Raw genomic sequence first — 16,012 nt, forward strand, 5'->3', positions numbered from 1 at the left:
TCTATATACTGCGCACAGTACATGATGTACAATATTAAACATGTATTTAAACTCCACCGCGTTCTTCTCCCCTGTCCGACGACCGCATTTTGTACGTAGATTCGTTTAAATTCGATGATACCGGTTGCTTTAACTGCAAACGACGAGTAAAATTCATTATTTACTTCTACCCAGCAAGGCATGACGACGTATTTTTTGCCGCCAGATCGGTAAAAATTCGAACAACGGGGATACGTGACTCGAATTGAATGTCATGAAAACGCACCTCTGCCGCTCCTGCGTAAAGAACATTATACGCGCAAACTTCTTTGTTTAGCCGAAATATTCATGGCGTCCCATAACTCGGTACCAATTTTTTCTTACCTCCGATTTACTCGGTACTTGAAAATCGGAGGTTTTTGAATTCATTGATAGCGCAGCTGAACTCGAAATTTGAGAATTCAAAATAGCGAATCGAAAGAATTTCCGAATTTGTATTTCAGATCCGTAATCAGTGATTATGGAAACCCTCGATTTTCGAACTTCCAGTCAATCGGAAATAAGGAAAAACGTACTTACTGAATACTTAGAAGATAGCTTTGTTGCATCACGTAAAGAAATTTCACTTATACCTCACTATACTCATTTTTCATGCACTACACCGATACGAATTTACTACTATCGGCGAGTTACGGGACACCCTGTATAATTTTAGAGTCTTATATTGAATGTTCAGGTTTCACAGGGTCCCAGTAAAATTCTGACATCAGGTCACCAAGGAATTCTTACCTAAAACGCTTTCTAAGATGAATAACTTTATACATATATGCGAACAGAGCGTGATATGAGTTATAAAATCGCATTAAATTCTACGTGTGACTCGGGGAGCATCCATGAATATCTACATATACATACATATTCATGAAAATTGCGACTGAATGATAAAGAGCATTGATTGATAGCATGACTCCTGGGTCACCCTGTCGCTGAGAGTTCGGAGTGATAATATTTAAGTAATTGCGCACAGTTGCAGTAGTCTCGTTTAAATTATAAACAAGTACTTCGTCTCTTTCGCTCGCAGACTGTTATGCGATCTTTGCACCTTTTGCAACTTCGCACAGATCGCAAGTTTACAACTGTTACCGCATAAGTAAATTAACGTTTGGCGTACATATTACGCCCTGCCGCAGCGTGAACAATTTTCCATCTTCATTGGTGGATTTGGAATACCGAAGAAATTCGTAACCAATTTTATCTGTTTTTAATTAAACTATCTAAGTTTCTCTTTTCAAGAACACATATTATTTTGCTACTATTTCAAAGAATTTATACACTTGCGCAACAATTTTGACGTAATTTGTTTACTGTAGACGTAAGTTCGTCCGAAATTGTTTCTTATGACATAATAAAATATCTTTTTTTTTTTATCTATATGTAGAAATCATTCAATGCATTATTTAGCCTTTGAAACGGTATGCAACAACTAATTCTATTTCTAATATTTTATACTTCAAGTATTCTTTGGAATTATTATATTTCTTTTTAATCGGCAGCTGCAGGGTTCGAATATTTTAAACTGCGATTTTCTTTTTTAATAACATCTATTACGTAATAACACGCATGCATTATCGCAATTATATTGCGTGTAAGATTAATAATTTTCCGTTTTATATTCCAATAACACAAGTGCAGATGTTTCGAGGCCGAACGATTTGTTCCATCTTAAGATACCTACAACCGGAGGCACGTTAAACACGAATGTTGAATATAATGTTTGTCTCGAAAATAATCTACACATAAATGTTTTTAAATTTATTCTTATACATAAAAATACGTATCATTCGGATACCCCCGACGTTGAATCGAATAATCTGGGAAATAGAATAAAACGAATATAAATTGAAAAAATTCAATCAGGGTAGATTTTAATTTGCGAGGATTACGCCTGAATTGATCGAACCAGCAGTTAGTTATACATGTATAGAGTACTATACGTAAGCCTGCGATAAAACAATATACAGTTACATAACATTACAATCTATAATAATTTTAATGGTAATACAAGAAATAATAATGTACACGGTCATTGGTTAGTATCGAGATGTACGATGCAAATAGATAATTCCTGCTGAGTGACAGAAGTACTTTATCCAAATTTCTCCGTCGCGAGGTAATTTTATTTATATTAGAATACACTCGGTTAGTTAGTCGCGGCGTTGCTTTCAGTCTCTTTAAGCCTTCCAACTATTTCTTCAAGTTTCCTACGTTTTACTGGCACCTTTGATTGCTGAGTGACGTTTGTCTGCTGCCTTTGGGGCAGGCTGGAAATTTGTGAATCCCTGCCCATGAACCTGTCAGCGAAGATCCGATCATTTTTCAAATTGAAACTCCGAGTACCGGAAATATTCGAAGACTATATCACGTACGTTTTTAAATGCGGTTATATAATTTGTGATTTTTGAGTCGGTCGTACGTTAATGTTCGATCTTATCCGGCCATGTAATAAGTTTGACCAGATATTATGTATTGCTGTGAATTGTACGAACAAACAGAAATGAGAAAATGCACAACAAACTCACCCGACACTTGGGGGCCAACGGGAAGGAGGATGGAGCATTTGGGGCTGAGGAAAAACGGTGAAAAAAATTTTAATATTAGCTAATTGGTTCGCATGTTTACTGCAAAGGGCGTTATAATATCAGCACGATGTAAGCTCAGAATAGAAGCATCGGAAAAATTCAATTTCGTTGTAGACAAATACTAGCTTCGAATGAAAAGACACATAATTATTCAACATAAGTAAAACTTACTCCGTGAGGTAACCTGGATTGTCCGATGACGGGATACCTCCAATCGGAAGGTCCGTACCAGGGCGCCGGTCCAGTGGACAGTGATTTTTGCTGCGGATAACGGTGATGATCGATGAGAATCTGCTGCTGACGACGCTGAATGATCTGACGATGTTGCTGTTGCACGTAATTATAATAGTACGGATCAAAACCGACCGGACCAGTTGCCACCGATGAAATGGCCAGAGAGTTTGCCACGGCAGCTGCGAGAAATTATAATATACCATAATATTTTTCCAAAAATTTTAAAAACGTTATCAAAGAACAAAGGCGGGCGGTGGTAAGTTCTAACTTTAACCTTTCGCTTTCTGAATGCTCAGCAATGCGTCGTAGTATTGTTTATTGTAAGCTGCTAATTCGGCCATTGTGGTGGATGGACGAATGGGAGATGTTAACGTATGCGAAGCAATGGATTTGGGGCACCTGGTAAACAAAATCACGATCTATTTACGTCTTCGTTACATCGGCTTCTGAAATTTTTCATCTCCATCCATGATTCATGTTGGAAAACGTACCTAGCGGACAAATCCACCTGCGAAATGCTCTTCGCTCTGGTGCACGACTTAGGCCCAACTTCTGAGAGGCTGGCATCATCTTGAAGTTCGACTAAGACGGTTGCAGATCCTTTTTGAGCGGCCTTCTGACTCTTGGCTTTGGCAGTCAGCACGTCTAATTTTTTTTTTCTTACCACTCGCTTCGACGGTGCCAAGTCTACGGATTCCGCCTCTTTGATCGCGGCGATTTCTACGGGAGAATGGGGCGTCCTCTGATCCGAAGAGACCTCCAGGGTCTTAGGGATATCACTGGCTTGAACAATCTTTTCCGCGTTAATTCCGGAATCATCTTTCGTCGTCAACAATCTCCATAAATTTGAATCAGACTGATACTGGACTGACGTTTCCTCACGAACGTCGCTTAATGATCTGGTTCTCGGAAAAATCGGGACTTCTGTAAGAGTTGAAGAGTGTTGACCTATTACAGGCGACAAAGATTAAATCTTATAATAGCCGATCGCTCATATCAAATATTTAAAAAATGTACTCACCAACAGATTCACCCGATTTTGCTCGGTCTAAAAACTTCTTGCAACTGTTTATGAGCTCCTCACTTGCTGTCAGAATTTCGGATTTGATCGACTGCGGATGATAACAATTTAATAATGAAAGAAAAAAAATTTTTCATTTTTATAGTCAATGCTTTTCAGACCCGGTAAAATTTATACTGTAACAAATTTGAAACGTACGCTGGCGTCTTCCTTATCATCGATTCCTTCTTCAGAGAGGAAATCGCCGTGAACGATGTCCATTTTGTATATATCTTCCTGTATAGCGCGCTGTCTCATTCTGACTTCTTTGGCAAATTGTTCAAAGCTGTCCTGATTCACGGCTGAATTATCTGCACCGGCGTAATCCTCCGTAAAAACTTTACCATCGGCAGTATCTAACAAGTAATTGCTCGCAACTGTAGGTTCCAGTAACGCATTGCAATAATTTGAACTATTTATTTTTCCCGTTGAATTTCTGCTCTTCGAAATAATACCAATAGTGGTCTTCTTCTGAATAATTTTTTCCTCCTGATTTGAGTTGACAGCGCTGGAGTCATCAACGGAGCGAATCTCTACACTCGGAAGATCATCGCCACCGTCGAAAACTTGAGGGACTGCGTCGATTTTCGATGACTCGCGCTTCGCAACCATAGTTTTAATGGTTGCTTCTTGAAGACTTCTATGTCGTTGTACCTTCTCCAGCAAACCGCTAGTCACGGTATTACTCCTGTTCCTCAAGTAGTCATGGGCGTTGTTGTACATAGCCTGGACGTCGAAAAAGGAATTAATATGAGAAAAACCTACGAGTATCGCAAAACGAATACAGAGCCAAGAAATAAACTACTCACCTGATAAGAATCCTGCGAGGTGTTTATGCTCGCCTGGGAAAAATTGTTCACCTTTGCGGCGGGCACTTTTACGTACTGATTGTTCACGGTCTTCAAGTAGAAGTTCTGATACTTTGGAACGGGATAGCTATTTTTTTGCACCAAATACGGGTTTTGAAACCATTTTGGTCGATACGCAGGGCCCACCAGCCCCGTGCCGAGGGATTGCTGAATTTGTCCCGAATTTTTTGCGACAATTTGACCCGCAAAATTGACGAATCCTTGTCCGGGCGGAAGAGCGGGAAAAGCGTAGCTCGCCGACGGTCTGTAGAAGTTTTTTATACTCTGCACATGACTCTGGGTGCTGAATATCTCGCTCGGTGGAAAACCGCGAAAAACGTCCGAAGATTCTGGAGGTATTATCTGAAACACAATCAGTCGGTATGCAATACTTGTCTTTCAGACAACAAATAATTAATCTGCACTCTACGCTATGCAGAAACGATTTGCATGGTTACCTGGGGAGATGTTTTCAGTCTGTTTATTGGAACGTTAGGATCATTCTGGACCACGGGATTTTGGGTTATCATACTTTTGGCGGAAAATAATTTCTCTGAAGGAATGATACTCTCGAGTTTTTGGACGTTGCAGGACCGAGACACAGGCCTAGGATAAGGAGTGTCAAGGGTTGGTGCAGCTGAACTCGTGCTGGCATTACTGCACTGGAAATAGGTACTAGAAGGAAAGAATTATGCTGAAGTAATCAGAGTTCTACGCTCTGTGCATTTTACTATTTTCCCTATATTATTATGACTGTTGTTTTTCCTTTCATGCGAGAATGGGAAAATCTCACTTTTTATGAAATATTGGGGCATCGACGCGAACGAATCCGGTTGCGCTGTTGAATACTTCTTTGACAATTTCTTCGTTGACACCCTTGGGCGGTGGTACCATGGAAACTAGAAACCTAAGACCGTCGCTGTCGAAATCTTCGAGAAGAACGAAAAGGGTTCTGAGTAGTCTTTCGTAAGCCACGACGCCTTCCTCGGGCTGATACATGTGGAGCAGACGAGCTACGGTCCTCGTGATATTCGTGCCCTCGTAATTCACCCTCAGAGCTGTCCACAGCGATGTGAATGCCTCCAGATCCGGCCTTATAGCGTCTATGACCTCGCCAGGGGCGTCTTTACACCGCAAATGAGAATCAAGAATGTGAAGAGTTTCGAGGTTTTCATTGTTCTTCAGTATTTCAATAAAATGAATACCATTGTCATGCATGAATAATTTAATACTCACTAGATGCAAACATGGTCATTCTTCCTAGGATTGGAGTATCTCGCTATATTTATTTATCTGAAAATTTAATCATAGATATATATGTACTCGAATAAAAATAAATCCACGAAATATTACAGCCTTGGTCAAGGCAGTTGATGAAAAATATTATTCAATAACAAGTTGGAATTCGATCAATAGTTTAAAATGGTATACTGATACAGATTTCTGGTTAGATACTCCTTTTCTCTACAACTTCCATCTATACTTCGTTACAATGTATGCAAAGACTCGCAGCAGATACGCGGTTAGTTGTAACAAGGCACGCGCATACACATTGTAAGCGTCTCGATATGCACAATGCGAATTAAGATCGTAAATAGGTCATAATAGACGTTTCCTATTGCCGTGGATGTTGATTATTCTAATTACAAACACAAGTCCTAACACTTCTAAGCAGTTATAAACCACTATAATTGTGAAAATGAACAAAATCCGCTAAAAATAGGACTGCATAGCGATAGATAATTCAGCCATTGTCAGCGACACGATTTGCCGACATCGACAGAAACGAGTTGGATATATTGTATGTTCAAAAACGTTCAAATAATGAATTACAATTGGTGAAATAAATCGGTAAAGTACTTACGATTAAGAACGCGCTGTCGAAGTAGTTTGCGTATTTCGATGATGCACTTCGTTTCACGTAAAGTGTCTCTCGGTTAAAAAAAAATAATTCTCTCAATCCGCGAATTGTGTGCACATATGTTAATCGGACAGATATCTCGCGAATAAACAATGCTAATAGAAACAATACTAGCAAAAGACAAGCGGTTCGTATTTATTGGTGACAAATGAAGTAAGGAAATAAATAAAAAATTTCCAATAAGACGTTTGATTATTTTCAACAATAGTCTGGGCCTACGTTTTCGACTTTTCGCAACTTTGTGAATACAATGTACCCAATGTAAAATAAAAAGATAATAATAAATTTCCATGGTAATACGATCTAAATTTATTAAATAACTCTTCTTTTTTACTGTATATATGCTTCATATCAACGAACGAACAGAAATAGCAGAGCATTATTTTTAAGAAGGAAATTGACGAGACTGGAGCGAGAATGCAGCTGTCGGGCACTTTAATCCGCATGGAGCCGGGTGGAAACAATTCGCGGATTACATGTTAATACACAAGTCTGCAACAGGTTGCATTCTCAGCCGGTGTACCGTATTTGCATAGATTACAGTTTCAATTAGCTGTAATACAATATAAAAGGGAAATAATACCGAGTCCAGTAAACAGTTCTGCAATGATCGGGAACCAACTACGATCGGCTGTTGTTTTATCCACATTCCTCGCCGTAGTCGCGGGTAAATCACCCCCGCCACCTGGAGCACCATGGGCGAAATTTGTTACCAAGCCCGGTAAGTTGGGATTCTTTCTTTATCGGTCGGTCGCGTTGAACTTGTCGTCGGTAATCAGTATTCGTCGGTAACTGAAACTACACATTTTTTTCGAATATGTAAATCACAAGCCTAAGACCGTAAATAAACTTTTGATTCCATAGGTGTGTAATCGTTCACTAGAAATAAAATGTAAGTAAGAGCAAATATTTGTCAATTTGTCCGTAAAAAAAAATTCTCAATTCACAGTATTTAGAATAACGTGTTCAGTTTTTCCTCATCCGAATCAAGATTAAAATTTATACATTTAGAGTCCATAGTACAAGCTACCACATTTGCCTATAAATCGTTTTTCAAAACTGTTAGAAAACAAATTTGAAAATTTTTCAGTTTTATTTATACCTAAGAAATCGATTCTTGATTTTGCTTTTTCCCATACAGTCAAACATATTCTCTTTTTCTAGGAAACTCTACAATATGAATCAAGAAGAGCTGCCTTACTTTGTCCATTTAATTCAAGACGTATATTTTTCATTTCAGCTTTTGCCCGATCTTTGGGGCCTCCCCCGCTGTCAGAAGTTGAAACCATGTCAATACCGTACATCCCGAAACCGTCGCTATTTCCAAAATTCGTAGATCCGCGAATGATGATCGCAAAAAAGACAGACATGCTGAGTAAGATGTTCGGAGGATTGGGACCGGCGATGGGACCGTTTCCGGGGTTTGGTTTAGGGCCTTATGCGGGGTATGGCCTGGGCCCGTACGCAACAAACTCTGCCGGTATGTACGGATCTGAAGACATAAATATGAAGGGAACTACAGACCTGGATTCCACATCGGACGGAATAATGAACAACGATTTGCCAATTTTGTACGCGTCCGGTTTCGGTGAAGGTGGAGAATTCAGCCCGAATATGAAATATTCCGAAAGTCTTAACGGATTACCGACCGGAGAATTGAGCAACATAAAACGCGGGTTATTCGGACCCATGGGCCCCAAGTCGCCATTCCTTGGTCCCTTTAGCCCAGTTTCCGCACAGTCTGCTACTTCCGGCGATGCCGCATCTTATACAGACGCTAGCTCGTCATTTATAAAACGGGGATTTTCGGGTCCAAATCCTGTTAAAAACGGGGAACCCTCGAGCAGCGCAACAGAGCCACCACCTCCATATTCGAGCATGCACGTGATACCGGAAGAGGTTTCCGAAACGGGGGAAAAAGAAGTCTCCAAAGAATCTCCCTTGGACAAAATTTTCTCCGGCAGCAAGGATTCGAAAACGTCGAAAGACCTCACCAAACGGATGGTTACCGACGGTTCGGTACCAAAGGAATATCTGCCGGGGATGTACGGACCTATGAGTCCGTTTTTCGGGACCTCGGGTCCCGCCTTCGGCCCGAGCGCCGCCTTCGGCCCGGGCGCATTCATAAGCAAGAAATCAATGTTCCTCGACACCCTCTTCAAGAATTTGGCAACCAGCACAGAGTCACCAGTGACCGACGTCCCGGTGCCAAAAAGCACGATAGTTCCGCCCGGATTTTGGTTTCCAGAAACTGTGATTCCCGATCCCGCTTCATACGACACGAAGGTGGCTACTTTCCTGGATAAACTGTTTGACTCTCTAAAACTGAACGCTTCTACAGCGGCCGGTGATTCCCCTTACGAAACGTCCATGTCGCCGGGATTCCCAGGCGCGAAAACTCGCTCCTTACCGTTCGGCTACTCCGCGGCCGGTTCTTCCGCGTACACTCGTTCCTTGCCTGCTACAGACCACGAGGCAGTGATAACGGCGAAGGACCAAATCGTCAGTTCCATCATCGGAGAGCTGAGCGTGCTGAAAGACGACATGGTCGCGACGTTCAACGACTTGATTGCTTACCAGAAAAACGCGTCGACATCTCCTCCCGGTTCCAAACCGTTCAAGCCCTTCGCACCGATTTGGCCTGGCGCAACAGCAGTCGCGGATATCGGAACACTGCCTTACAAGCGGAGAATGATAATCCTGGCGCAGGTTTTCGACATGCTAACGGAGCTACAGACGAACATTACTGCGACTGTTAACGAAGCGATCAAATCTAGTTACGAAGAAGAACCGGAACCCGCGACGACGCCTAAGCCGGAGGATGGAGGTTTGAGCTTGGCCGTTCTTGACGCGATTCAAGCGAAGTTAAACGAGCTGGACACAATTGCGTCGACCAAACTGACGCCGAAAGGATTTTCTTCGAAATTTTCAAGAGCTCTATCCGACAGTCCAACTTCATTCTGGGTTGCTTATCCCGGAAGTGCTAACACCCGGCGAAATTCCCTCTATGAACCGGACATTCCTCGTCGTAGCGAGCAGGGTATTAATGACGATATCGTAGATACTGACTCCTTCATCCCTGGTAAGGATTCCAGGGAAATTAAAATGCAAATGCATCAAGGATACCAAAGTCTCCCACCTGGTACCATCGAATCCATCCAAGCTGGGGGCGGATCTGTACCAGGACACGAAGGTGGCGGAGTAAAATTTCTGGTAAGACAATTTTTGGTTATTATTTATATTTTTGTTGTCCTTAAAATATGAACTATGTATCTATTTTTGTTCGAGAATATCGGGAAATGGAATTTTCAATCACAAAAACCAAAGAGAAGAATAATTTTCGTTTAAACGCGGTAATATAATTTTATTTTCAGATCAAAATGCCGGCTAAAGATATGACGACGGTCAGCGACGTATAGAATGTTAATTCATCCAAGATTGGTCAGATAAGTATAAGTAATTATTTTAACTCTCAATGTTACAGGATGGACAGAGTGGTGGGCAAGTTTATCAAAATTATCCCGCAAAGTGGCAAGATTGGTCGAATAATATGGAAAAGGAATACCAAAACAATCGTCATCATCATCATTTTCATCACTGAGATAAGTGATTAAAATACTTATAATCGCAGCATATTCTAGTCACACGCCATAACAAAAAAAAAGAAACAAAAAAAAAAAATTTAAGAAATTAATAAGTTTTAAAGTAGTGTATAGTATAATGAAAAACAAAATGTATAGTGTACCGCATTTTAATAAAGCTTTCATTAAGTAAAAATTTTTACACTGTAACGCAAGCTTTACAAAAACAGAAATTCTAGTATTATCTTCCTGGCAAAACGGTGGAAAATGTTTCATTATCTTTATAATATCACGAATGAAAAGGTATCAGTAACATTTGGTTATACACTATGAGTGAGTATATATGAAATAAATATTAATGCATGACGAGTAATTAGACTTATTTACACCAAGTAACGAAAAAAAAACATTTTAGTGGGATTGGGTAACAAATATTGTCCCGATGGTTGCTTATTCGAATAATAATCCAAAATACCAGACAGCGTACACAGGTGCAATCCTGCATCAAGTGCGTTGCTAAGTTTTTTAGAAGTCAGCAATGCATTGCGCGCAGGATAGCATCAGTGTGCTCGATACTTCGTATATATGGACGTTGGGCATAATATATTAGTCTGTGCGATAAAACAAAGTAGGCAAAGAAATGGTCAATGCTTAGCAAACAAATTTCTGGAACAATTCGAAATACCCAGAAGTTTCTACTAAAACAAAAATTTTCTGATACTGCATAATTTGCTGGGTCACTGTGTACTTTGTTCAATTGGCGAAAACCATGTATAAAGTCCCCATAAAGAATTTGTTTTTACTTTTTACACTATAAAATAGCTTTATATTTGTACTACATCTTCATCACCATTTTTTCTAAAGACAATGAGTATAAGTTATTGAGAATTGTTGGTGGCAGTGATTCAACAGTAAATCGAGTCTAAATGAACTCGCTAAAATACATGTAGTTTAGTTTGTCGATTTTTTTTTTATGTGAATTTATGTGTATGCTCCAACGAAAGTTACTTCAAATTATAACAATCAATGTAAGTAATTCACTTTAAAATTTTTTTTCAAGAATGAAATATCACGCTGTAAGCAACGACGTTAATATAACGATACGATATTCACTGTAGACCAAAAATCAACCGTTGACAATTTATTAACTTAGAAAAAGAAACTGACATTACGTAGTAACAATTCGCAATGTTGACTAGCGATTTAAAATGAACTTGATCAACTTATGATAAAATATAAAACGATAATGCAATAAATTAAATTGTTCAGTAGAAATACTGTGTCGATTTTTAAAAAGTACTAATAAGGTAAATTTAAATAGAGTTAATACTTCTCAGCTTACAATACATGTGTACTCCAGACTCTAGTATTAATGCTAGTCCAACTATTATATGAATACAAGCATGTAACAAATTCTACGTAATTATTCCTAATTCCTATAATTTGTGAGATTTTGAAACAAGGAGTGAGATAAGATTCGATTGAATACAAATCTAACAGCCAAGCTCTATGCACGTAGGAATACGGAATCGTCAATTAAATTCTGCAAACGTTATACGCACCCTTTGAGCATTTTATCATTTTCTACAAACAATATTCCCTATTTATCTACAATCTACGAAACTGTTCATAGCACAATAAAAATATATTTCTAGAATCATTTAACGATAAATTAACACATTCACGTCAGCGTATTTAAAGCTCTTGAGTATAATTATTTTCGTATCAAATATCGCAAGACAGTACACATTAAAAGTGTACCGTTACCTATCATTAGGCGATCACTGTGAAGCGAAAAATAAATATTTAAATTACTATCACCTACTCTTAGAAATTCGCCTACACAACTTGTCGACCTGATCGTGTAACCTAATTAATAACAAAAATGATACCATGACGCTACCTGTTGTTACAAGGAACGATAACCCCTGGAATATCAATTTTGGGGAAAACACATTCCAGACCATTAAATGTCTGCAATGCATCGTGGCAGCCAACATGCATCCAAACATCTGTAACAATTTTTAAGTATAAATACATAGAGAGACCAAGTTTTTTGTCTCATTGATTTTTTTTCTCTAAATTTTCAATGACATTTTCTATAGCTGTTTACTAGTATCTGGTGCATAGCAAATGCCCTATACTACAGGAAAGTATCTGTGAGACTTACGCGAATTCCATGAAACAGAACATATTTTGCAGAAACTGAGAATACTGTGGTAAGCAGACTGTTATCAGACTCGTAAAGCAGTAGTTCACCTCTCCTAAGATCCTTCTGCGACTGAGCTTTACTTCCAGCAATGTTGGGAAAAATGAAATAAATCGTGAAGGGAGCCATTACTATCAGGGGTAGCATTGCTCCCAATAAAATGTGCGAACCAAACGTATTTATTCCTGGAAGTAGCATAATAATACGTTTAAAAATAACATCGATAGCAGTAAAATGTCTTCGGTCCCGGATCAAGATGGCTTATGCATAGAAAGTAGAATGTACCCTACCTATAAGCACAGCTGGCAGAACATTTGTTTGAAAAATTCCACTAGTACCAACAAATGCAGCGTTCCAGTGGATTTTAGGAAAAGTTGGTTGATGGCCAGTTGCGTAAAAAAAATACTCAGATATCAGAAACCAGCAGAGCAAAGATGGAGTCGGAACTTCGAACAGCTCATCTGGTATAAACAAAAAGTTTCATTAGTAGTACCGAAGCGTGACTGTTTCTTCGTTGCATTCTAATACTCACTGATATTTGTTGCATGCTGGTATCTTTCTATCGCCGTGATTCCTAATACGCAGATGCAAACGATATACATGATGACAATTGATGGTGCTAAGGTATCGCCCAGCAGTAGAGCGCACAAAAGAGTCAAGAAGACACTCAGCGTGATGAAAGTAGCGCTATAAGTTGTTCCCAATCCGTAAACAACAGGCACAGATTCAACCTCGTGTTCTTTTTTTCGACAAATGAGTCCCTTCATTCCATTAAACAATTGGGGTATGATGTTCTCTTGGCCGTAAACGTTCAACGACTCTTTTTTCTTCGGCAAAAGATATACGTACAGCGGAAATAGGTAAACGCAGAATATTCCAACGGTGATACAAAAATAAACTACCCAAGTTAGCATATTCACTTGCCACGGTCTGACAAATTTTACTTTAGCATCTTTTGGAAGATGTTGAAGTACCCAGTATCCGCCCATGCAGACGACTATTATCCCAGGAAAATATCGCGCCGCTGTTACGTTGGGAGAAAATCCTACCAAGTTGCCACAGCTGTGCAGCCAAATTCTAGCCAACGATATGAACAATGCTATTATTACTAGAGTTACAATAACGACAATGCGCCCTGTACTCTGTAACACGCTTGCTCCTGGTTTTCTTAATTCATTGAAAGTACATGAGCGGTGCTGTTCTTCTCGACAGGACCAGAAATAGTGTGAAAATCTAACAAAACAAGTCGCTATTAAACCTAATAATACCAAAACTATCCAAACTGTGGAAGAATACGTTCTCAACCCTGACTTGGACTTCTTTTCTGAAATTTCATTTTTGCTACTTTTGATGTTCAGTATAAGTAGCCAAATAAGAGTAGTTAGAAGAAAGGATAAGACAAGAGCTTCTTCTATAATGTAGCTATTTGAGAAAAGTCCGCATATAGATAAGAGTAAAATAAGTTTCGAAGTGAAGTTCAGCCATTTCCGACTCTTGCACTTTTTGTACCAATTCATACAAATAATCAACCAATTCTGTACAACCAATACGGCAAACATGAAAGCTGAGACAATGCTGGTGGCAAATAGAGTGATATTTTCCACATCTTCAATTATTTTAAAAAAGTACAGAGCACCAACTAGAACAGATGTTGCAACATTAACGAGAGCAGAGGTATACAAAAAACTGGATTCAAAAATGTCATGCATACGGTATCTAGGAATACCCTCAACTATCATGTATGAAAAAAAGATTGTTGAAAAGGTGATAACTAGACCCTTAGACATTAAAGACGAATCAAATTGTACCCAAATTTCAACACACATGTCTCTTATCGTTGCCAAATAAGACTTGGCGTCATTAACGAAAGACTGAAATTCCTCGAAATTCTCAATGTGTTTAATGCGCCCATGAATGGCCTGATATCGTTGACTAATAATCTCCAATTTGTCACGAGGAAATAAGGAACTCTCAGAAGAATAAGTATCGATATAGTTTTTAGTCTGGACAATGTTGCTCCAGAGAGAATGTAAGGCATATTGAAAATCATTGAGATTTGTATTTTTGTGAAAGTTACGAGGCAAAACATCCAATATGGTTGTTCCCAAATTGGAAAAAGGTATAGGGATACCCAGAATCGACGACAGAGTTGGCACTAAGTCAATCTGATGCACTTCATCGATATTTTTTGCAAATTTTTTACCCAACAGAGGAATTTTCGAATAAACAAACATCGCTGCCTCAACCTCAGACTTGCTATCCCCACCATGGTCGCCTGTACTAGTCATGCCGTGATCACCGACAACGATCAGCATCATATCATCCTGAAGAGTCGCAATTACCTTCTCTATAAGGTCGTTCGTTTCAGTTAACTTTCGGCTCATTTCCGGGTGATTCGGACCGTATCGATGGCCGCAGTGATCAACTCCAAGAGTGTGAGCGACAAGGAGAGACCAATCAGTCTTTTTTAATTCAATAAAAATCTGTTGTCTCACTCCGTCGTCGACGGTATCCAAATCCCATACATTAAACGAGGGATAAGGAAAATGTCTCATGAATCTGCCAGGGTACAAACCCATCCAAGTATCGTCTCCCATGAATACAATGCCTTGGGAGGATGCCTGGTCAATGATATTATCCTCGTTTATCTCCTCGGTGGCAAAGTTTGATCCTGCATCGACGAAGGTTGGCAATGATCCGGTCGTTAAACCTTTGAGACGTTGCATTGTGGTTGTCGGTGGGTCCGCAATGAATTTGTAAAACCTGGTTGTGTCCGGGTATTTTTTCAAGGCATCCTTGACAACAGGTACCTTATTTTGGTGGTAAGAAGTATTTTCTGGAGTTAGATTGTCGTTCCACACCAGAAACTCGTACTGCAAAGCGTCGACCATGAGCAGTACGACCCTGGCTTGTGTACCGAGGCATGTTTTAGCCGCTGTCTCCTGGTCGTTAAACAGTTCCTTGAAGTCGATACCTCCGCTGCATTTATCCCCCGGCTCAAAGCCGCAGGGTTTTAGCCTGATGTCACACTGTCCAACCTCCAGTCGTGATATTCGAGTGAGAAGAAAACCTCGAGTGAATAGGATGAGCCCTGCTATCATGAGGTAGGCCAACCATCCTAGGAATGCAAAGTAGCTCCACTGTTTTCTCATGCTTTGTACAGACTATACATCACTCGACTCTACGATGTTGTTGGAAGATTAAACTTGATATCAGCTTTTTCTTATGAATAGTGAATACTGTATTACCCTAGAGTATTAGCAATGTCTAATTGTCACGCTCACCGGTGTTACGTGTTCATGATAAATTAGGATCGAGTGGATCTTCACTTTTTTATGAAAGTGACACTCGCGGACGGTTGTAATAACTACCATAACCAACAAACGATGAATGTCACCCCTTTTGGTTGGTGGCAGTGCAACGTCTTGAATTTGCCAGCAAATCGCAGAATACCACATGAATAGACCACACGCGTCGCGCCACGCGCTTAGTGAGCGGTGACGTTGAAAATTCGAACTTCACTTCGGTCGGAGCCAATCGG

General features: G+C 39.7%; 3 protein-coding genes across 7 annotated transcripts; 1 reads left to right on the forward strand and 2 right to left on the reverse strand.

Moving 5' to 3' along the window:
* Positions 1–2,845: 2,845 nt before the first annotated feature.
* LOC124220353 (uncharacterized) lies at positions 2,846–7,292 on the reverse strand. Of its 2 annotated transcripts, XM_069136651.1 has the most exons (10): positions 6,625–7,292; positions 5,997–6,053; positions 5,554–5,884; positions 5,219–5,435; positions 4,722–5,123; positions 4,072–4,638; positions 3,874–3,964; positions 3,344–3,800; positions 3,121–3,251; positions 2,922–3,031 (listed from the first exon to the last, which is right to left on the reverse strand). In XM_069136651.1, the coding sequence occupies exons 2-9, from the start codon at positions 6,013–6,015 to the stop codon at positions 3,122–3,124; spliced, it is 2,214 nt and encodes a 737-aa protein (XP_068992752.1). In that variant the 5' UTR covers positions 6,016–6,053; positions 6,625–7,292; the 3' UTR covers positions 2,922–3,031; position 3,121. The 2 variants fall into 2 exon arrangements, with proteins under 2 accessions (XP_068992753.1, XP_068992752.1); XM_069136652.1 differs by lacking the exon at positions 3,121–3,251 and having other exon boundaries at positions 2,846–3,031.
* On the forward strand, positions 7,266–10,956 carry LOC124220354 (uncharacterized). Of its 2 annotated transcripts, XM_046629098.2 has the most exons (4): positions 7,266–7,402; positions 7,922–9,894; positions 10,056–10,085; positions 10,166–10,956. In XM_046629098.2, exons 1-4 carry the CDS (start codon positions 7,288–7,290, stop codon positions 10,280–10,282), a joined length of 2,235 nt encoding a protein of 744 aa, XP_046485054.1. In that variant the 5' UTR covers positions 7,266–7,287; the 3' UTR covers positions 10,283–10,956. The 2 variants fall into 2 exon arrangements, with proteins under 2 accessions (XP_046485054.1, XP_046485055.1); XM_046629099.2 differs by lacking the exon at positions 10,056–10,085 and having other exon boundaries at positions 7,267–7,402.
* A 368-nt stretch (positions 10,957–11,324) lies between these two features.
* PIG-O (phosphatidylinositol glycan anchor biosynthesis class O) lies at positions 11,325–15,981 on the reverse strand. Of its 3 annotated transcripts, none has more exons than XM_069136649.1 (5): positions 15,756–15,981; positions 13,004–15,589; positions 12,762–12,932; positions 12,433–12,656; positions 11,325–12,274 (listed from the first exon to the last, which is right to left on the reverse strand). In XM_069136649.1, the coding sequence occupies exons 2-5, from the start codon at positions 15,570–15,572 to the stop codon at positions 12,080–12,082; spliced, it is 3,159 nt and encodes a 1,052-aa protein (XP_068992750.1). In that variant the 5' UTR covers positions 15,573–15,589; positions 15,756–15,981; the 3' UTR covers positions 11,325–12,079. The 3 variants fall into 3 exon arrangements, with proteins under 3 accessions (XP_068992750.1, XP_046485047.1, XP_068992749.1); XM_046629091.2 differs by having other exon boundaries at positions 13,004–15,652; XM_069136648.1 differs by having other exon boundaries at positions 13,004–15,981.
* Between the last annotated feature and the right edge of the window lie 31 nt (positions 15,982–16,012).

This window comes from Neodiprion pinetum, chromosome 5, assembly GCF_021155775.2.
Source record: "Neodiprion pinetum isolate iyNeoPine1 chromosome 5, iyNeoPine1.2, whole genome shotgun sequence".
Taxonomy (NCBI): Eukaryota; Metazoa; Arthropoda; class Insecta; order Hymenoptera; family Diprionidae; genus Neodiprion; species Neodiprion pinetum.

Bases quoted from the DNA above. Each gene is read 5' to 3' on its own strand.
- LOC124220353 (XM_069136651.1), bottom strand. The intron at 3,965-4,071 runs GTACGTTTCAAA...TATCATCCGCAG, and splicing joins ATGATAAGGAAGACGCCAGC to TCGATCAAATCCGAAATTCT. The intron at 3,801-3,873 runs GTGAGTACATTT...CGCCTGTAATAG, and splicing joins AAAATCGGGTGAATCTGTTG to GTCAACACTCTTCAACTCTT.
- LOC124220354 (XM_046629098.2), top strand. From the start codon at position 7,288: ATGATCGGGAACCAACTACGATCGGCTGTTGTTTTATCCACATTCCTC. The intron at 7,403-7,921 runs GTAAGTTGGGAT...TTTTCATTTCAG, and splicing joins GAAATTTGTTACCAAGCCCG to CTTTTGCCCGATCTTTGGGG. The intron at 10,086-10,165 runs GTCAGCGACGTA...TCAATGTTACAG, and splicing joins CGGCTAAAGATATGACGACG to GATGGACAGAGTGGTGGGCA.
- PIG-O (XM_046629091.2), bottom strand. From the start codon at position 15,623: ATGAGAAAACAGTGGAGCTACTTTGCATTCCTAGGATGGTTGGCCTAC. The intron at 12,933-13,003 runs GTGAGTATTAGA...TGTTTATACCAG, and splicing joins CCAGCATGCAACAAATATCA to ATGAGCTGTTCGAAGTTCCG. The intron at 12,275-12,432 runs GTAAGTCTCACA...AAATTGTTACAG, and splicing joins TTCTGTTTCATGGAATTCGC to ATGTTTGGATGCATGTTGGC.